Source organism: Cavia porcellus, unplaced genomic scaffold (genome assembly GCF_034190915.1).
Source record: "Cavia porcellus strain 051 isolate PalLab524CR breed Dunkin Hartley unplaced genomic scaffold, mCavPor4.1 scaffold_3, whole genome shotgun sequence".
Classification (NCBI taxonomy): domain Eukaryota; kingdom Metazoa; phylum Chordata; class Mammalia; order Rodentia; family Caviidae; genus Cavia; species Cavia porcellus.
The window spans coordinates 114269853-114292786 of NW_026947486.1; the positions used below are offsets into that span (position 1 = coordinate 114269853).

At 41.4% G+C, this 22934-nt stretch overlaps 1 protein-coding gene across 6 annotated transcripts in view; it reads left to right on the forward strand.

Annotated features, from left to right (window-relative positions):
• The window catches only part of Aff2 (ALF transcription elongation factor 2), a 468295-nt gene that overhangs the window by 303571 nt on the left and 141790 nt on the right, over window positions 1-22934 (forward strand). For 3 of the 6 annotated variants that reach the window (XM_063246498.1, XM_063246499.1, XM_063246502.1), the window contains 2 exons: window positions 19300-19336; window positions 19603-19654. In XM_063246498.1, the coding sequence (XP_063102568.1) occupies window positions 19300-19336; window positions 19603-19654 (89 nt within the window). The remainder of the gene's footprint in view (window positions 1-19299; window positions 19337-19602; window positions 19655-22934) is intronic. The other 3 variants (XM_063246500.1, XM_063246501.1, XM_063246503.1) reach the window with 1 other exon arrangement.

Below are 22934 nucleotides of genomic sequence, written 5' to 3' on the forward strand. Positions count from 1 at the left end.
TGGACCTTTTGCCTATTTGCCTTTGGTAGCAGAATAAGATGTTTACCTGGACTTGCTTTAGCTCAGCAGCTCTAACCTGTATTCACTCACACCAAGGAGCCAAATGTAGATGTATAAAAATCTGTCGAATAGCTGTTGCTTGCTTCTTGGATGATTTAAACTTGTAAAAGAATGATTAGAGAAAGCGAATTCATAGTGTTATTTCCACCAAGATATAATAGCAATTTGATTTTCTGTGAAAATATTATAATAAGCAGATAATAGTGTTTAATGAATAGAATAGCTATACAAATATTAAGCATTATAATGACTCTCTTTCTTATTTCTCCAAATGATATATTGAGCACTACTTTTTGTGCTATGATTTTCAATTACCAATTTGTTTTTAAAGAAAGCCAGGCTGTCACAAGCAGCCTCTTACTTGATCGTGTCTGGAATCTTAGAAATTGGGCTAGTCTACATTCTTCTACAAGTGGGTCTCGAGAGCTTGTTTGGAGAGTCTAGCAGGAGAGCTCAGCTGCGTGTTTAGCCCTGCCTGAAGATTGGTCCTTCTCACTTGGGGAAGGCTGTCCTCTTTGAGCAAACACGAATGTGCAGCCGTGGAGGGACACACATGAAGCAATGCAGGAGAAAAGGGACATTTGCCCAGCCAGGAAGATCAGCCAAATCCACCCTGGCCATCGAAGAGGTGTTCATTAGGGATCACAGTCACATTATCTATTGCCACTTACTACTTAATGCCATTGGTGAAGCTCACTTTTCCCATTGTTCGTCAGAGTAAAATCATGCTGACCTTAGCTCTTTCAACAAGGCGCTGACTAAAGCCAGGGCCCCATTTGCTACTACAATGAGAGAGAGAATTCTCTCAGATAATGTTTTTGTCCTGTTCACTGTGCCTGTTATAATTGCCTCCAGAAAGCAGTTTTTATGCGATGTGTTCTTGCCTCCTGAGTGAGATTGTTTAGACCTTTGTGGCTGGTTGTCTGCTGCTTGCATCACACGCCCCGTTCCTCCCAAGTTCTCCACTCTTGCGGTCAGCACTCTGCCATGACCGGACTCACCCAGCTCTTCTCTACCGACGTGTAATTTGGAAGCAACTGCAGAGAACCAAGAACTATTTGCAAAGAACTAAGGACAGTCTACAAGTCAGGTGAAGCTACAAATATCCTGGTTGTCTGGGTCTCATAGTTTTCTGTTCAGCGCCACTCTTACTTCCCAGGTCCTGTTGGATTTGGAGGAATCCTGAAAAGCATCTCTGCTCTGTCCCTTCTCAGCACTCTTACTGCTTTTTAACTCAAAGGTACCCAGTAGGCCCTCACGCCCCAGTCCCTTTGTAAAACAAAAAAAAGTGAATTGTGGGTCAGAGGTCTGGGGGGTCTGCCCTGATGTCAGAGGCCGAGCTGCCACTGCCCCTGTTACTAGCAAAGACCTTGTCACGTCGTTCTTGAGACTCAGAAGGAAGTGTTATGCCAGTGACACTAAATGGGGCACCAAGAGACCTCAGAACAAGTCCTGAGCCTATCGCTGCCTCGCTGTGAGACTGCAGTCATCCCGTCCCCAGTGCGCGCTTTACATTCTGCATCTGTAAAGTGACAATTGTCTTGTACTGTCCAGTAGAGCAACACAGATGCCTGTTGCCAGCTTTTAATTTAAATTAATTAAAATAAAATCAAAACTCTGCTCCTTTGATCCTTTTAGATGCATTCTGAGTGCTCAATAGATGCATGTGCCAGTGGCTACTATATCAGCACAAACCACACTATTTTCCTCCTACAGTGAAGAAAACTGCTCCTGGCTTATCACCTCAACTAGGCTCTGGATTTTCCTTCTGAGCTTTACCTTTAAATGAGACTAAGCCTCGTTCTACCTTTTAAGAAACTATGTACATTGACTATGTTAGAGTAAATCTGAATATTTCAGTTCTGTTCTGAGACTTAAATAGAACACACGAGCTAAATGCTACACCAGCACTGATCAGAGCCTCTGATAGATAAAGATGAGCCCCCCAAAATGCAGCTAAGTAGGTAGACAAATACAAAGCTCAAGTCCCCACAATTAAAGAAAATTCAGGCCTACTTCTGGTTTGGTAGGCAGTATAGGGAACTGTCCATTTCCAGCCAAGGCGTCAGGTGTGTTCCCTTTAGTTAAGAGTAACAATTTCTTCATCCCAGCTCTGAGAATGAGAGGGTACAGGAAATTCCTGAAGGATCAGTTTGGTAGAGAAAGAGGTCTGCACAACCTCAGTCATGACACATCTTCACTCCCCCTCTTCTCCTCCCAGGGTCCTTTTCAGGGTCCTTCTCTAACATTTCATCTCTTGAGACACTCACCTAACATTAACTACTTGGTTCCAGTGATGATAGGGGTCCTGATATTTCACAAGAGGAAGTTGTTTCCCTTTGTGTGCTCTGGGACACAGATCTGGGTTATTGGCCTTCAAGTGGACTGAGTCCTGAGAAAAGCCAGTCATTGTACAAAGTTCCAGTTGGTCAGGATAAACTCCAAGTATCAAATACATAGCACGGTGACTATAGTTAATAACAGTGTTCTTGAAATGTGCTGAGTAGATCTTAAACATTTTCCTAACACAAAAAGTTAACTATGTGAAGTAATGGATAGATTAATTAGATTGTGGTAAACATTTTAAGATGTTTAGACACATTTTACATTACATCATTTACCACTGTATATAATTTTTATCAATTACATCTCAGTAAAGTTGAGGAATAAACAGTTGATACATTCAGATGGCAAGGCGCATTTGATAAATCTGGGGCCTCATTCGAATAAGAAAAACCATATGGGATTTAAGCTTGTGTATCTGATTTGCTTCATTAGACCTTATGTTTTCAATGTGTACCCATTTTCCTACAAATGACTCCGATCTATCCTTTATTGCCAAATAATATTCCATCGTGCATAGATACTGGATTTTCACTATCTGTTCACCTGTTGATAGACATATAGGCTAATTCCAGGATTTAGTTATTGGGAATTGTGCCATGATAAACATGGTTATTCATATTTAACAGTCATATGATGTATATAGCTCTTTTAGGAAGATATCTAGAAAAGGAATAGGTGGGTTAAATTGAGTCACTATTTTTAGTTTTTTGAGAAGTCTCCATGCTGATCACAACTATGGTTATAGTAGTTTGCATTCTCACTAACAATGGGGAGGTACCCCTTTTCCCTCAGAGCCTCTCCAGCATTTGTTATTATGAGTTTTTAATGAGTGCCTTTCTTTCCGTTATACGTTAAAATCTTAGTGTCCCTTTAACGTGCATTACTCTAATGGCCAGAGATATTGACCGTTCTCTCATTTGAGTGACAGAAAATACAAATAAAGAACAAAATAGCCGATTGATAAGGGGAACCAAGGCAGTAAATCTTTTGTAAATAGGCAGGCACCCAAGAGATGGAGGGTGAGGGGAATACAACGGAAACATTGAGAGGGGATCTAGACACGGAGGGAGAGAGATGGGCAGTGGAGGGGAAACAATAGAATGAATCAAGATATGTTAAACACCTCTATCTGTACCCTTAGATGAATTTAAAAGTCATGCACTGCAAACACATAGTAATAAGTTAAAATAAAATGTAAATCGGACCCTCTCCTTAAAGGTGGGCTTCCTTTCTTTGATTTGCCATTTAGGTTATCACCCATATGCATTGCAGGGAATTGAAAAACCGGTGAGTGTTAAGTAGTGCTTTCAAAACAACTGAAAACTAGTTCTTAAAACCACCAAAATATGGTTGGCATCCAGAAAGGAAAGAGAGCTTGGGCCCTGGTGCACAGCCTGCAGAGTTCCTCGTGGGAGAATCTAACCCTCTGGAGCATGGTGGTGGCCACAGCCGGAGCTCAAAGCCAGGCACTCAAAGAGAGGTTCTTCAGTTGCATAGATTTATTTCCAAAACTCAGTTAATTCATCTGTGAAATGGGAACAAGGAAAACTACATCCCTGGATTCTTGAGTAGATTAAAAACAGAAACATAACTGAAGTGATCAGTGAATTTTAACCACTAAAACTGATGCACGTTTCTCTTCATTGTTATGACAATTCCTTCTCTTCAGCAACTCCAAATATTTTCAAAGCATGACTGTGTATTTCATATCTGCCCTTTATGGATTTTCAGCTTGGTTTAGCCAAGGAGTTTAAATTGCCTGGGTGATTTTCTTAATTATTAACTATGTGAGCCCCTTTTCTTTCTACTACTGTGCATGCATTTTTATTTCATTTTTGACCATTCTATGGTTCACAAGGCACTTTGCAGCTTTTCAAGTTGTCGCAGTTGTTTATTTACCCTGGAGAACCCACCATGGTGATTTTTGTCGGCTGTATAACAGGCCCTGTGGGTAGCTTGCAAATCCCTGACCAGGTTGTTTTAAAACGATTTTGCAGTTTTTCCCTTATTTAAGTCAAACAGGAGAGCCCGGATGGATGGGAGTGAGTGGAGTGGGTGGAGGCCCCATGTGCTGGGGCCCTGCGAAAGAGATGTGACTAGGGCCCAGGGCTGGACCACTGGTGGGCAACTGGCTTTTGAATGAGAGTTACAAAGTTATTCAGAACAATCTGAATCTCAGCCTGAGAGAGGCAGCTTTTTGTGGGGAGCAGAGGCCTCCTTGTACTATTTGCTTTAAGCTCAGTGCTAGCTTTGCCCACTAGAACCTTCCAAGCAAAGGGTTTGACATTGGTCTTTCTAAATCTTCTATTTGGTGCTTTACTAAATTTATGGCTGGGAGGGTAAGTATTGATCTGGTTACCCAAGAGATGGCATAGGCTGAAAATGGATAAAAGTTTAAAGAGGACCTAGAGACATCCATAGCCAGCGGATTCTTACTGAGTTCTCAGCAGAGCTTTGGTGGCTGTGGGAGGAGTCAGGAAGAATGCGCGCCCTCCTGGCTGTGAGCTAATGCTTCGCTGTCCAGGTGAGGATGTTTTTCAACAGGTCAAGAGAAATTACTACTAAAAGATGTGTTGATTACAGGCTGCATGTGCAACTGCTACATTTTTGTTTACACTTGAACCTAACCAAAAGCCTGAGAAGCAATACTTTTTTGCATATGTTCAGGAAAAAGATTAAGTGATGAAATGCAACTTGAGGTTGGATTTGTGTATAATCAAAAGTTAGTATAAAATGTCTTCACAATTATGATGCCCAAAAAAACATGTCAGTAGCTACTCCTAGCTTCTGCCGTTTGCCAAGTGACAGTGTTTACCAAGGTAAGAGGGACTGGCTTTCCTGATTTTAACACGGGATTGAAGCTTTACAGTGTGCTTATGGCGGCCAAGCTCTCCTTCCATGCTGCTGGCCCCAAGGGTACTCACATTGCATTTAGAATGCTCTCTTTCTCCATCAGTCAAGCACCCTTTTAGAAAAAGATCTGACTCTCGCTTGAGCTGCTTCTTTGACACTCTTAATATGGAATGCAGATCCTATTTATTTCCCATTATTTGGAGTAATTGCTGAGTAAAATGAATCTGAGGAGAGGCGCGATTGTCCACCCATTGAGGAATACCTTCTAATAGGAGTTTGGAATACTCAGCAGTGGTTCTAAATAAGTTTCACTGGGGCTTAAGAGTGGTTTGGATGTTGTTAAATTCAGGCGGCTGCAAAGAGCCTGGTGCCTCTATTGGTTTATGTTTATTTTTATTGTAGGCTGTCCATGAGTGGGAGAAGGCAGTGTGTTCAGGAGACTGATATCTCGTGATAGATTTGTTAGGTAATTTCATGTGAATGGAGCGAGGCGTTCTCTTTCAATCCCTTGGCATTATGATTCTGTGGTTCTAAGATTGAAAGAGTTACTCCAGAGGAAAGACAATTCCATGCAAATCATATTGGATGGAGTTCCTGCTGTATTAGTGGCCTGGTGCCTTATTTTAACGGATTTCAGAAATAATGAGAGAGCAAAGCAGCAGTCAAGTTGTTCACTGGAGACCTCTTTCCATGAAAATAGATATTATTTCTTTTTTCTCGCCAATTGAGCCTTTGTTCCTTCTAAAAGCAGTTGTCATGAACGCCTCATTACCATTTTTCTTAATGTGATAAGTGTAAACTACACAAGCACTATCATGTTTAAAAAGCTATAGCAGCCCTTAAAAGCAGAATACTAATGCCCTGTATAATTCTTTGAAAAGAATTAGACTGGGGACCTCATGAAATGCATCCTTCTGCTCTCCTTGGCCTGGAGTTGTCATTCTCGTCTTGCACTTATGGCTCAAGCTGGCTTTTTAAAGGCAGCTCTGTGGCTGCCTTTCCCTGTGTGTTCTCTCTAGCAATAGGACGGCAACCAGTGCCTTTGGTAATCTTGGTGACATGAAAACAAATTGCATGTTTTCTCCTAAACACACACACACAGAGACAAAACAAAACAACTCTTGACAGATTTGTTTTAGCTCTACTTTTGAATGATCAGTAATAATTGTCATTTTCATACACTCTTTCCAGTTCTGAATATTCTTTGTACCCATCCTTGGGCCTGGTCCAGGCTTCTGGCTCTTAGATGTCTTGCAGCGACTACATAGTCAAGAGAAAATGTTTGATAACATGAAATTAAATGTAGATCATTTAACCTGGTGCAGAGAGGGGAGCCAGTGAAGGTGGGAGAGTTTCCTCAAGCTGATTTTCCTCAGCTGGAGCTAAAGAAGTCAATTGGAGGATAATCATAAAGAAATACCTCCCAGTATGAAGAGGTAGCATGCCATTTTGTCCAGGAAAATGATTCTGAATAAAGGTGGCTATAATGTCGTGAAGGTCCGAGCAAGTGTCTCAAGCCAGCATATTTTAGGTGACGATTGTTGGATGCAGTTGTTAGCAAAATGGTTTGAAACAGGAGAGCTGGAAACTCAACAGTGAAGTTCAGAATCATTTTTGAAGAGAGTAGCAATACTCTTTTGTCAAAATTAGCTTTTTGATGAAAAAGACAAGTTCAAAGGTTAGAAATCCAAGAACTGACTGTCAAGAAACCTCCGATTTCTCAAATGCCTCCACTGGACCACTGAGCAGAAACTCTATTTCCTTGTTTCTCCTGATCTTTGCAAAACAGTTTTCTCAGTAGTGAGTTCTTACATTTCTAACCCTTGAACTTGTGCTAACATGGCCTTTACAACAGAAGCCAAACAATTCAATACTGTTCATTCTAACTTTTCCCAGTGGGGCAGTCAGTCATCTCTTTTGACTGGTTCAACCTAATGTCGACAAATGTCCTGATAAGGACTGAAATGATCAGATAAGATTTGTTGAGAGGGGTCACACCCGTTCTGACATGGGCCGTGTCCTCAGGTTGCTGCTGCTAAAACTTTGTACAGATCTCAGTGGGAATGGATGAATCTGCCCAGTGTGTGGCAGTTGTTTACTATCCACTCACTGTTGCCTTTAGGGCAGTTTCTTTGAAGTGTCTTGAGGGTAGAATGCCTGGGGAATAACAGGTTCAAAAGAAGTCAGTCACATAGATGGGCCTGGCCATACATGTTCCCATTACACAGAGTGGGTAAATCGAAATTGACTACGTCTGGCACCAGCAAGAAGATAGCATGCTGGCTTCCTGAAGGAGCACGAAATGAAGCTTCAGGGTACTGCTTGCTATGTTTCCCAATTGCAAATTAGATCTAGGCTCCTTTTCAGTAGAATTTTGATTTGAGGCTGGCAGGATAAAGGTCAGCCAATATGAACTGGACACTTAGCATAGAGTCAGGACACAGAGAAACTTCCAGATTCCCCTAAGCAACTGCCAGCACAATTATTTAACATGCATTACCGGGATTTCTGTGCCACATCAATGAAAGCATTAGTGTTAATGTTTAATCAAAATTTTTTGAGGAGGGAGTAGTCTGGTACAGGGCATTGTGTCTTGGCCATTGTCACACCATTGCTGGGAGCTTATGTTTAATGTAACCTCCTTCCCAGTGCTTGTGCAGAAATCAGTGCTACAATCTCAGGACACTGTCTTACAGGCATTCCAACAGAAGAATATTCACTCAACTAAATGGAACAGTTTTGACCACTGAAGAGGCTTGACAGGAATAGTTAGCACTCAAGCCTGGGGAAGTGTATGGTCCCGCTTTTGTTAGACTTTCCAAGAGCTGAGCAAACCATTATCTCACTCCCCTTCCGTGTCTTGTCTTCCTACTGCTCTGACGTAATGATGAATTTCCTTGGACAATTTGGTTGGCTATATTTATATGCCGTGCAAAAAAAATACTGTGCACATTCAGGTTTCCATCTTCTCCTATGTATTGTTGACTATTCAGAGGTAAACAATGTAATTAATGATCAAGCCAGAGCAGTAGACCTGCTGCACAGCTGGCCCCCTGTCTGTCTGGGAGTCTCATTTTCATAACCCTAGATAGAGACAGTCTCAGAGGTGTGCTCTCACTCACTGTCTCCTAAGGCAGCAGGCTCCCAGGAAACTTCCCGTGATTGGAATTTCTTCCTTACTTTGAGCTCAAGTTGACCCTTTAATAACCTTTGTCCACAGGGCTAGTCTGAACCTCTTGTCCACCAAATCACAAAGCTCTTCCCCTAGAACCTTTCTGTAGACCGAGGCTTTCCTGTCCGTTTTCACCCTTGTGACAGCTGTCTCTTGGAGAGGATCATTGTATTTCCAGGTCCCTGCTGAGATGAGACATCACAGCAGCACCCTCTGCTTCTAATGGGGTCTTTCCCGTGCATTTCCTAACAGAATTCTGGCATTCAATGGTCTGGGCATCACACTTACTGTCCCTTCAGTTGGCACTGATTCTTTTGGCTGCCACGACCCCTCGCATTTACCTAGAGATGATCAGGTACAATCCTGATGCCTTATAGCTAAGCTGGGTGGGCTTTCTTCAGCAGTGCTGGACTTGGCTCATGGGTCGTGATTGCAGTGTTCACTTACTCCTGATAAAATCCATCTTACTGGATTAAAGCCACCCTTGCAAGATCTTTCTAAGTTTTGATTTGCTCATAGCATAGTGTCACCTGTAAGTTTGATAAGCAGATGTTTTTCAATGCTCCTTTCAGTTATTGATTGAATGATGTAATGTGCTTGAGAGCATTTTTGCAACCAAAGAGCCCTATTAAAAGTGATGCTTTCTTACCTTGAGAGCATGATATTAAATAAAATAAATCATACACACAGGCTTAAATACTGCCTGGTTTTTCTTATATGAAAAACCCAAAATATGTATAAAGAGCAAAATGAAAGATAGAATAAGAAATAGGGAGACAGATTTTTCTCAAATGGAAAATGATGGTGTGTTATGTACATCCACCAGCACCGCACAAGAATGTAAGCGTGATGTGCTAAAACGTGGACTGATACAAATTAAGACAAATTAAGGTGTTCTTATTATTGACCCTGCTCAGAATTAGCAGGGAAGGACTACTAATGGCAGAAGCCTTCAGCACACCTGTAGAAACTTGCCTGCCAGGTTAAGCTTCTAACTCAGATATATCTGTGCACTTATTCCACCAAGGTGTAGAGTAATGCACCACTCACATCCCTATCCAAGCTGCAAGGGTTCTACAGGAGGTTGTATCAGTGCTTTGCTGATGCCAAGATATGCCATGTGCATGACATTTGCCCAGTGTTCCAAGCAGTGGCCCATTTCCTGAGTGGCATCAGTGTTTTGGACTGTGGTCTGACCAGGGTTAAAAAGGCTCTGGAACCCTATATACAGAGAACATGTTGCATGAGCATAAAGCTGGCTTGTTTGGAGAAACACAGTGTCTGACTTGAGAGGCACCACAGAAGAAAGGGGCCAGCACTCCTTGTACATGCCCTGCCTACCCCGCGACTTCATATGAAACAGCCAATCCCCTGGCTTTGCCCAAAGAGCTCTATCCTATGGTGTTTGTCCTCCCAAGACTTGCGGAGAAGCCCGTGGGGAGAAGCAGGCAGGTCGGCACTCGAATTTTTGCAGTGTAGCCACATTCTGCAGCACCACGCTGAGAGTGGCGGCCTGTGCAGTCCACACCAGAACACGAATCCTCTCCCAAATCCGTCTCTCTGTGGGCCCAACTGTGACCCTGCTCCAGCTCCTTTCTTCCATTTCCCACCAACAGCTCTGCAGCTGCAGATAACATGCCACTTGGTATTGTCTTCTAGGAGGGAGAAACAGAGATTTGCATGAGGCAGTTAGCAATTGGTAGTACATTGAGGGCTGAGGAGGGCTTCGGCTGCACCCTCCTCAGGCTGAGTCCCTGGGTGGCTTCACCTAGGCATCCCACAGTGGACAATGCCTAACTGCTACACCCTCACTCTGGTTCTCAGAATATTGTCAGGGCCCATGGATACAAAAGTTCAGAATAATTTATTCAAACATATTAGATTTTTTAGAAGTTAACACCCATGCCCAATGTGTATGTGTGTGTGTGTGTGTGTGTGTGTGCACGTGCGCGTGCACATGTGTGTGTTTGTCAGAGGGACTCAGCTACAGAAGTAGACTTTACTTCAAATATGAAGCCTCACTTATATAAATTGAATATATGAATTCAGTATTTCCAGGAGGAAATTAGTTTTGGAGAAGGGCAGATTCTGAGGCTGCATCCCGAGGCTGTGTTGGCTTAGCAGAGTGCCCAGCACATGCACAGGATGGCCAACAAATATGGAGTGTATTCCAAATGCTTAAAAAATAACAGTAAAAGACACATTGCCATGGTGCCTCTCAAAAATTCCCTCCTCACTTTGAACACCCTTGTCCCATTTCTCTTGCCCTTTCTGCAGCAGTTCCGGAAGTCTTCCTTTGGTGGGATCTTTATGGGTACCAGGGATCGAACTCATGACTGCCTGCTTGCAAGGCATGTGCTTATGCCGCTGAGCTAAATCCCCAGCCCCCTGGAAGTCTTCCTTTATGAGTGCTTTTAGTTGTGTTGTCATGGCTGCTTCAATGCCTTAAATTGATTGGAAACAGCTACTTTTTCTGATCATTTTTACTTTGGGAAGGAGGTAAGTCTCACAGTGCCAAGCCCAGTGAACGAGATGGATGAGAACACACCGTAATACTTCTATGAGCCTGACATTCCCTTAGATAGCACTTAGCAGGGACATTCACCATATTTTTAGTCATATCTCATAAAGACACTGACAAAAGAGGACTTGTGCAACTTCTCTGGAAAGTGAAAAGAATGATGGGATACATGTGTTCAAAGTGTATAGGTGGGGGCTGGGGATTTAGCTCAGCGGCATAAGTGCCTGCCTTGCAAGCAGGCAGTTGTAAGTTCGATCCCTGGTACCAATAAAAAAAAAAGTTCCCACCAAAGTGTATATGTGGAAGGGGTATTTTGAGGGGATTCATAGCAATGTATACAATGTTTTGAAAATAGAAACATTCACCATATTTGTCAATCATCCCATGTACATTTATAGTCTGATCACAGTACTTTTGGTAGTATGCTTTCTGGAAAGAAAAAAAATAAAATACCCCTCAAAGGTAGTCAGAGACCTAGGTCAGGTACCATGACTTAAGAGACATTTAATTCTAAATACCTCTGAGAAGAAACTTGGACATGATTTTGTGGTTTTAGTCTCTACTCATCTAAAAACCAATCAGCTGGTCACAGTTATCATTTTAAATCAAGTTCTCTTTTTCTTATTCTTAGTCCAGGGATGTTGAGGGGCTGCTTCTCACCATCTAAACAGCAATGACAAATATGAAATATAGGAGATGCCACCATCATTTGCATTCGTTAAGACAGTCACTTGGAAGATTGCCATGATCATGTCCTAAGTTTGAGGTCTTCGAAGGAAAGGCCATTACTATTTATGTTTAACCTCAACACACACTGAACAGCTACCATGTGCCAGGTACAGTGTGAGCCTTGGAAACACACACACAGTTCCTGTAGGCTCCGCTGAGAACCTCTCCCAAGTGCTCCACACAGTGGCTTCCTCCCACTGCTGTGTGCCCTGCGTCTTTGCACATTCCCCTGCCTTGTCTCTCTCACCAGCAGGATCAAAGGAGGACAGAGATGAAGGAGCTTCTTTGCCGAGGTCAGGCTCACCCAATGCGTGTGGGTAGCTTTTGTGTTAAAGGAGAAATGATGGTTGCTGTCGAGCACAGGTGCTGAGCATTAGAGGCAGCCGTAAAAGCCTTGGCAACATGTCGGAGCAGGTGCTCGAGCCTCCCTGGTGTCTGGGGTAAAGCTTAGGATGGTAGGATAAGGGCGCATGGGTGTCCTTATTTTAGGAATTGCAAGAACATAAAAATAGATGAATTTCTTTCAAGCTTTAATGAAAAGAACAACAATGGAGGATCAGCTGTGAGCTTGCCACTCTGTGCAGGTCTAGCCCATTTTGAAAAGTGAAATAGCATGCTACAGAGTTCGTGGCTGAAGACATCCTTTCAGGAAATTGTATTCCTTTCAACTGCATCCTCCTGACTGTAATCACAAGCATCAGTCGTAGTATCAGTTGCAGTATAGGCTCAGCGAACCGCTTCTTGAAGCCTCACATTTCTCTTACATAGAATCAGCTGTAATTGAAAAACACGAGTGAGGGCAGTTCCATGTGGATTGGCCAGCAGGGCGGTGCACTTTGATGGTAATTCAAGATCATCCCAGAGTAAATGCAGAAGACCTAAGGGACTAAGGCATGATTTCATTCTTCTCCATGTCTGAAACATCTTTTAGTAAACCCAAAGGCACACATCAAAAACCCATGATGAAAGGAGATGTGACTAGGCCTCTGATTTATCAAAGTATATCCCTGGTTGATGAAAAGAGGCAGTGCTCCAGGGCTGGGGAAGTAGCTCAGTGGTACTTCCTTATCATAGTTTCCTTATCATGTCACCTTGTAGGCTCTGGGTTCCATCTGCAACATGCACACACACACACACACACACACACACACACACACACAAACACAAACACACACAACACATACACACACACACACACACATACAGAGACAGAGACAGAGACAGAGACAGAGAGACACTGTGAAAGAGTGAGCGGGGTCTTCTATCTCTTGGTCTACTTTGGTGAGCTACAAACTATATTTTATTTATTTCAATTAACTTCTTTTCAATTGACTTATAAAATTATACACATTTAAGGCATAACGTGTGGTGTTTTGGCATGTGTTTACACCGTGGGATGATTAAATCAAGTTAATTGGCATATTTATCGCCTCACAGACTTACCTTTTTATGCTGAGAACATGAAAACTTACTGTTTTAGCAATTTTCAAGTACACAGTATGTTATGTTATTGACGATAGGCAACATGAAATGCAATAGATTTCCAGAGCTCCTTCCTAATTGAAACGTTGTGTCCTTTGAACATTTTCCTAATCCTCTCTCCTCCAGGCGCATATCTTAAATGATCCATCTTTGTAGACCAGCCTAAATTAAAAAAAGATCACCTAAATTTTACAAGAGATCACTGAGTATTTTTAAGATATACAGTAATTAGAATTCTGCTTTAAACTGTTGTCATGTAGTGTTACTTTAGGTTGAGTTTTGACGAATACCTAAGTAGCATTTGTCATGAATGTTATCAACTGGGTACAAATGCACAACTCAAAAACACTTGGAAGTAGTCTATCTCTTAAGTAGGTTAAGCATCCCCTCTAAATCTTGTGTGCATTTTTAATATACTTACCACCTTCTTTTAAAATAGTGCTGGGTAAAATTCAATCTGTGTCAGCACTTGTCTGAATAATACTTACAAATTCTGCTTCAGCATTGCTCCTGTGAATGAAGCTGTGAAGTACCTGCTTGCATTAAAGCTCTTCATACATCAAAGTCTCTTTTTGAACTAGGTAATTATAGAAGAAAAAAGTCATATTTTAGTGCTATGTGAGAGTTCTTAAGAATATTACCTTTGAACTGACTAATTATATTACCTATAAAGATTGGGGGAAAGTATTATATAACTTACTCATTAAAAAGATTTTCACAAACTTTGATCCCCTCTACCCCTCCTCAAAGTCCTCCTTTATTTACCCCATTCCATTGATTTTTATGTTTAATGTTTATATATGAAAATTTTTGATGAACCCAGCGAATGCAGGCTCCCTCCTGCTTCACAAAATGTATCATCTCTCTGTTGCTGGGATTTTGAGCATGTGATTTAATTATCCTTGCTCTTAGGGTAAAGCGTGTTGGCTACATGCCCTAAGACTCATGGAAGATTTGTGCAGCACCTCTTTTCAAACTGAGTGTTTGAAAGAGCTGAGAAGGCGTCCCTGCTGATAACAGAGGGTGGAAGCCCGAGGGACTTTTCCTGTTTGGAGTCTCCAACTCACAAACATACTGTGTAGACAGCCCAGTGAAGCTGAGCTACCAATCCCATAGTACCTTCTCTGTAAATGAGAAAGAACTCTGTCCAGCTGCTTCATGTTTACATGAAAGAAAACCAATAGCATGTGCGCAATCTTGTCACTATTAGGCTGCCTCAAGAGAAGATGAAAATCAGAGTGTCCAGGTTGAAGGTGGTGACAGTGCTGCCCCCCTCCTTGAGTTGGCACATCACATCTGGAGCAGGATAATACCGTGCATTGGAAGAGCCCAGGGCAATCAGGAGTCCTCCCCGGGAGGCTGCAAGTTAGTGACAGAATGCAGAAGTGGAGCATCAGGAGAAAAGCTGAAGGTTTCCAATAAGTGGGGGCCAAATGGCTGAGACCGTCTCAGCCAGAGAAGCGCCAGCAGGACGTGGGACTATCTTTAGCAGAAAAATCTTTCTATGCCAGCATACCACCTTTACACACACTCTTCATCTATGATTTCTGTTGTAAAGTCATGACTGTAATGTTTTCTCCCCAAAACTACTTAGCAGCATCAGTTTTAAAAGTACCCAAAGAGATGAAGCAATTCTGACTGCTTACATTTAACTTTAAATAATCACTTCCTTCCTTTTGTTCCTCCTTTTCTTCTTTGACTTCTTTCTTCCTTTCGTTTACTCAAACACTATTTACTGAAGTCATAAAAATGTTCATAAAGTTAAGAGTGAAGAAAAGGCTTCTCCATGTTATCAGGTAATGACAAATCAATATTTCTAGTAGGGTAAGGGTCTTTGTAGATGATGCCCTACTCTTCAAAACGTGTAACCCTCTCTGGGGGAATTGAGGAAGTGGTCACCATGGAGGTGGGTGGAGACAGGTCCCACGAGACAAATGCCTCATATGGGAGACTGGAATTAGCAAAAGCACAGAGAGATGCAAGATCATGCAGTGATTTGTATGAATATCAGGTGCCAAGATGCTCGAGGTACCAGTGGAGAGAGATGCACTCTGAGCAAGTGAATGCACTGCTCTGAAAGGCTTTGGAAGCCACCCAGGGAGTCTGCACTTTGTTTATGGAAGGAGAAACACCCAATCAGATCCTTTTAGTTCTTGGAGTGATGACTGACAACAACTTTAGTCTAAATGCTCTCCTTTGAAAGGAGTTTGGACTAAGTGAGCAGCAACCTCGCTGTTCCAGTCTGGGGGTGTGGCATTTCTTCTTGCATCCCCACTCCCCTTCTTCCTGAGGGTTCTGTGGGCTTGGTGTCCCTCTCCTCAGCATCTCCAGCAAAAGGAGCATTTATTTGGTGAATCCAAATTGCAGCTTTGTAGTTGGGTTTTCCAGTTCTGTAGATAGTTTATGCAAGTGGCAATTTTGATATCTGTAAATCTATGCAGAAGAACTGGTTGTTTAAATTGCCTTTGTAGTATGAGTGCAATTCAGAGTCAGGCATAATTACATTTTATGACTGTTATCCATGCTATATAACCCCAGAAAAAAGGTAGAAGCAAATGGGATAAAGTGGGAAAAGCAGGGTTGCCACACGCCCACTATTTTGTTCCATTTGATTCCTGTCAAAAAGTTGATTTGAAGGAAAAGTACAACCACACAATAAAATAGTGCCACATGTCTCACCTTATTTTACACACTTAATAATTCAGTCCTCCTCACAGCCCAAGGATAGTGGTAACTTGCGTATCTGTAATTTAAGGAGAAGCACAACATTCATGAAATTACTCAGTTAATAAATGAGGGGGGCAGCATTTAGATCTAGGTGTTCAGACAGCAGGGTCACTCTGTCTCCCAGTGTGTCCTGTTCCGTACAGATTCACAGAGAGCCCAGTTCGAATTGCATCTTCCTGAGCAAGGCTATCTGCAGTGCAGTGTGTAACAAGGGTGCCTGCCTTTCCCCTGTGCTAGCAGACCTGAGTGGTTCACCCTTTCAGAGAGCATCACTTTTCTTACATCCATGATGGAGCGCACCCAAGGACAGGAACACTGCCGTAGGAGCTGTGGTCCTGTAAGCTTTTAATCCTGGCTCTGCCCTTGCCCTTTGCTGGCTGTGCGGTCTTGTGCAGGTTCCCCTAAGCCTCCATTTCTTCCTCTGGTTAATCATCTAATTCCATAAATTTATAAAGACAAATGGAATTGAAGAATCATCGGGTTAAGTTTTCTTACCAATCCCAGATTGAAAATGCCATGCTTTCTCAAAGAGCATGGAAAGACTTACAAAGAAGGAGGATGTGCTAAGCACAATTCAGGGAGCAATAGTGTCCTTAGGAGAGTTTTACTGAAAGAAACATCTTCTAGAAGATGTGTGGGCACGCCCGTAAATTTTTAGTTTTTAAAAAAATTAGTAAAATTATTGAAAGAAAAATAACATGGTATTGTGAATACTATGATCATGAACATGGAATTCAAATCTTGATGTCTATAAATAAAGCGTTCTTCAAAGCCAGCCACTTTCACTTATGCTGTAATGGCAGAATTCAGTAGTTGTGATATAGACACAATGTTGCTTAAAGCCTAAGGTATTATCTGTCCCTTGCAGAAAAAGTTAGCTGACCCCTACTCCAGAATCTAGATCCTATAGGCACCTCTGATTGTTGGGTACTTGTTTAAAAGGGTCTCCCATAAAACAATTTCACATGAATATTTTCTAGTATATATAACATGTTTATGAAATATGCACAGATCAAAGTCAGATTTTATAGAAATTTGTACTATATGCATTAGCAGTTGCTGGATGAACAATGCAGATCTTGTCTACGACCAGGCTGTTTCCAGTTAGGGTTGGATATTTATGTAATGTGACTTTGGTAATATACGATGATGTTTCATTTGTTTGGACTTCTAGTATAATGCCTGTCAAGTATAACACTAAAAATTATTCAGAGTATATAACATCTATTATTAAAATAGTGAGTAAAACAATCCTATTTACTCTACAGGTCACTCTCTTGATGTTCTGAAATAACTGACTGAGGATAAAACCCAAAATAGAAGAGAGCCTCTAATAAATGGTGCTGGGAAAACTGGTTTTCCGCATGCTGAAGATTAAACCTAGCCCTCTCCCTCTCACCATGCACTGAACTAAAGTCAAAATGAGTTTGATTAAATATTAAAGATCTAAATATTAAAACAGAAACAATCTGCTGGAAGATAGAATAGATAAAACTCTTGAAGACATAGGTGTAGGCAAAGACTTTAGGATTAAAACCCCAATAGCAGGAAATATTACAAAGAATCAACAACTGGGATCTCAGCATATTAAAAAAGCATTTGCCTAGTACAGGAAACCACCAACAGAGTGAAGAGACAAACCACCAAATGGGAAAGTTTTTTTTTTTTTAATCAAGTGTTCCTCAATCAAAGGGCCAATATATAGAATACATAAAGAACTCAAAAAAATTAGACCCTCCAAAATTTAAAGACCTAATCCCAAAGTGGGAATCTGAGATGAATACATACTTCTCAGATGAAGAAATATGAATGGGAAATAAATGTATGAAAAATTGTTCAACATCATTGGTCTGGATAAATGGAATTATTGGACAATTATAGTTATCCTTGCATACTAGCCATGTAAGAGAAATGATTTTGAATTACAATTCTTATTTCCCTGATTTCCCTTCAAGATTGATATATTTCAGTTGTTCTTTATGACACAGATAGTATGAATATAATTGTTACACTTTGATGTAGTATTATGTTAAGGTGTGATCATGCCCTTAAGGAATACAAGGAAAGAATGTGTGTCTCTATGTTTAATTATCATACTCTTGTGTTTTTCAAATTCTCACATTGCTGTGTCGTTTCCCATGGATTTCTGTACTGTTCATTTCCACATCTCAACATTCCTTCCCGGTGACTGGGCTTCTAGAAGTATTTCCCTTTTTGTGCCATCTGTGATTTGCTATGCAGGGAAATCAAATGGTCAAGGTATATAGTGCTTTTTTTTCAAAAGGCAGTTCTTTATCATGCAGGAGACAGAAGCTTTTGAGCAGCAAACTGTAAATATCATGATAGAGGCCTTAGTCACCTCTGGTGATTATCAAGGAAGACTCATAATTTGGGCAATGGAGCTTTGGTAAATAGACTGGAACGTTCGCTTTGATAGCATGTTGGTATAGCTACCACTTACTTTTAAAAATAAATAATATTGTAATCTTCTATTTCTCTGCATAGTGTGGTGAGATTCAGTTTAACCTTAATTAAATTTCAGATTACTTATAGCAGCAGTTGATAGCTAATTCTTCGATTTACTTGAATTTGTTGACTCTAGTTTACTTGAATTGTCGAACATTCGCTTTGCAGTCTATGTTAATTCTCTCACAGGGTCCCATGGTGTTGTGTGACTTAAACAGTCCTGTAATTCTTTGACTTGGCTATGTTATCATGATCCACACACATGTGTCACACCCCCAGCAAGCCCCATGTGTGCAAATCTACATTTCTCAAACAGTGAATGAATTGTCTAAAGGGTGACTTTCAAATGAAAATTAAATCCATTTATATTACATACTCCAGTACCATATTCCAAATTATTTCCTCTACTTCTGCTTGTAATGAAGTCTCATCAACATTCTTCTTGTACAAAATGAAGTGCAGGTATTGCAGATAAGCTAGAAAGTTGGATTGGTTTCTATTTTTAAAAATGAAAACTTAGCACATCTATTAATTATACTCTATTTTGTTTACAATTTTACAAAAGCCATGGTCATTTGTTTATTTGAACCCGATCCCCTGTACTTCTGTAGAGGCCGGCACTGCCTAGCTCAGTGAGAAACTATACCCTTGAATTTCACACACATGGGTCATTTGTTCCCATGAGGCACACATTTCCAAGTAGACACCAGCCTTATTTATAATCCTGATAAAAATGGCTGTTATGATCATATCGCAGCAGGTTTGGCTAGCAAATATTTATCCGTCAAACAGAGCTACAGACAGAAGCCTAATTAATGTAATTGTTAACCGTGGTTTCCTATTTGCAAACATTTGTTGTTGTATCTTCAGCAAATAACAGATATACTTTGTTCCTCTTGTATCGTTTAACTCATGTTTTTATGCAATGTGTTCTTCCTTACAGGAATCCCAACATCTGACTCCAGGATTCACCCTGCAAAGTAAGTGTTTCTGGAAATGTCTTCGTAGTTAAAGAATCCACCCTCTTCCCTTCCCCACTTCTCCCTGCTTTCCATTCACTGTCATTAAAACGTGAAAGAGCAATAATGGCACACTGTTACATGTGATGTATCCAATTAGTCCCCCTTTTCATCTGTTATTCATGGCAGGAGGCAATGAAACTATGTGACTGTTTGGAGCCTAACTTCATTCAGAATAATCATTTGACAGTAGAAACACGAGCAGTAACTGTATCCTTTCTTTTCAGAGTGGAGTGACCCAACCAGCAGAGCTTCTACAAAGTCAGTATCATTCGAGTTGTGAGTACTTGGGTTCCCAGACCAGGCTTCCTCTGGTGTATTGGACAGGGCTCTTTTTCTCCTGCTCTTTCTTGCGCCTTGACATTGTGATTCCCAGCTTACAGTAATATGTATTTTGGTTGGGTAGCAAATCAGATTTTCTGTTGTCTGATTCCATTCACACTGTTATAACACCATAAACTGGGATGTTTATAAACAACAGAAATGTGTTTATCATAGTTCTGAAGGCCAGGGAATTGGAGATCAAGGCCCCAGAAGAAGTGATATCTGGTAAGAGCCCATTTCCTCACGGATGGCCATTCTCTCACCCCACACTCACATGCCAGAGGGGATCAATGGTGTCTCTGGGACCTCTTTAAAAGCCAGGAATGGTATCACATACCTGTAATCCCAGCACTAACTTGGGAGGCTGAGACTGAAGATTCATGAGTTCAAAGTCAATCTAGACTATTTACCAAGTCCTTGTCTCCAAACTCCAAAAAATTAAAAACAAAGAAAAATATGAAGACACTAACCCCATCCATGAGGCCTCCACTCTCAGGAACTGGCTATTTCCCAAAGATAGCATCTTCTAATGCTATCACCTTGGGTGGGGGGGGAGGATATCCATGTATGCCTCTTCGGTGTCTACCAATTCTCAGGCTACAGACTCCATAAGGAAGTAATAGTAAAAGTGAATTTGATCATTATGAGGTTCTCCAGTGATGCAGACATAGGCTGGTCAGTCTCAGATAGGAAAGCAATGGGAATTCAGTGGAAAAAAATAAAACTACTTGTTTGAGCATCAAGTAACATTATCCAGAGACATCATTATACACAGCTATAGCTGACCAGGTTGCGTAAGAGATTCATCTGGACAACCATGGTCAGACATGACACGTTATGTGACTTCCTCTGACCCGTGAGCCCAAGACTATTTGCAGGTCACCTGGCATCTATATATTAAATACAAAGAATATCAGCTGGGAAGAGAGAGAAGAAGAGAGTACATGGTGCCAGGGTGAAGTTCAAGAGCCCGGACCCCACAGTTTGTTCAGCACTGTCTTTATTTTTTAATTTCTTCACATTAACTTTTGTAGATTTTAGGTACTCATTTGTCTAATAGTACATCAGGGGAGTATTTCTCTCACATCTCCTTTCCTTCCTAATAATAGAAAATGGAAGTTGACATGTCTGTGTAATATTACACACTCGAAGATTTTCAAAATGAAATAATTTATGGCATTGAAGTGGCCTCATGGCACACTTGAAGTGAGTTGCTCACCTTTTGGAAGATCATAAATAATTACATAAAACAACTGGGAGTGAATGACCCCCACATAGAGGCCCTGACAAAGTCAGTGCCGATTCGGCTCCACATTCTTATTGACAGGTAGCAGCAAAGCCCCTAAACCCTGACCAGCTCTCTTATTTGAATTTCTGGCCTGATCTGCACCTTCTAATTCTAAGCTCAAACTTCAACAAACAAAAATCCTCAAGTTTAGAAGGTGGTAAAATACACGAGTACAGGATAAATAAAACCACAACCTTGACATAAGGACCAAACTATACGGAAACACAGAAATCAAAATCACCTTTACATTGTTCATTTTGGCTTTCTCATTAATCACATAAACACATTGTCCTTTGCCTTGCTATCCTCCTGTCCTACCTCAACCTTACTCACATTAAAAAGATGATAAAACACACACACACACACACACACACACACACACACACACACACACGGAAAAACAATGCAGGTTTGCAAACATGAAAATTATTTTACAGTGTAAAGTGATCTTACTCCAAAAGTGTAAGTATTAGGCTCCCATGGTGAAATATGCTGCTTTCTATGTAAAGCACACAATTTAATACTCCAATAGTCTGTAACTAACAGAAATGAACTCATTGCTGGTGCTTTATGGTTGCAAGCTACGTTTCAGAAAACAGCACTGGATAGCACAACGGTATATAGTGCGGTCAAGAAGAGGGTAGATCTCCACAGGAAGCATTAATAAAAGCAGAAGACACTGAGTCCATTTTATGAACTACCTGCTCTCTTTTTGGCTGCTTGGCCTAAAGTCACTACCCATCATATTTTAGCTGGCAAAAGTTCCCTTCTTATGGCGGGGTATAGGTTTAGTATTGGACAGATCGTACTTTTAAGAGTTTCCTTTTCAGCTTGCCAATTATTATCAGCTAAGCCATTATTATTGTTCTCCCACATTTTACCTCAGTGTGTTTAAACCAATTTCCAGGACTTTCCATTTGGCAAGGAAATCATCAGGCAATTAAGAACATTTGGAACACAGACTGCTGCCGCCTGGCAGTTGGTGGGAAGAAGCCCCTAAGTTAGCTGGGCTGCTGGAAAGATGCCCACCCAGGGTGGGCAATTGTGTTGGGCACACTCCCTGCCATTGAGCATGGTGGAGTTTAGAATACCGTAAAGTGGGATCCCTTAGCTGCGTGGACACTGTACACATTTTCCTTAGCTTGGCTCATTTTCCCTGGTTAAGGACACACAGACATTTTATTCACATACGGCTTGCTTATACGGACTGTGTGCTCGAGCCCCAGGTCTGCAGACCCTGGTGGCCAAGTGGCCGAGTACAAACTTGCAGCTGATTGGCTGGGCTCACTCTTTATTCATGACGGTTGCTGCTGTCTCTGGGCCTGACCTTAGCACAGGGCTGGCCTTTCAGACAACTGGGTAGCCTTGTGTTTGCTCGTTCATCCATAGACAGTGCTTTTCGCAGGGCGTCCATCAGCCAGGTGACATCCCAGCGGCTCCATCAGAACCTTGAATGCCCATAACACAGGAGCACTGCATCAGGGATTGGATGAGCTAAGTTGGAGCCTGTGCTCTACTGGAATTGTGGCATTAGTGGGAAACACAGACCTAGAGTTACAAAATGTGAGTTTAACTCATAGAAGCACCTATCTTTATTTTAGAGTATACAGTTAGAATTCCATAAGGAAAATCAAATGAATGGGCATAGGTGTATGTATACACACAACCATTTATCAGCATTCAAATATAAGCATATTCTTTAGTAACTAAACCTAACAACATAAATGTACTTTTGGCTCTTGCGTGCATGTGTGTGATGCTGGAAATTGAAACTAGAGCCTTCTCCCTGAGCTACATCATTTTTTTAGAGGGGGTGGGTCTCTCTAGGTGGAAAGGTTGCCCAGACTAAGATGCTCCTTCCACATCCTCCTAGAGTACTGGGACTAAAAGTGTGCTATCCCACCAGCTGAAAGTTTAATCTTTAATAATTTTTAAAGGAGACAAGGT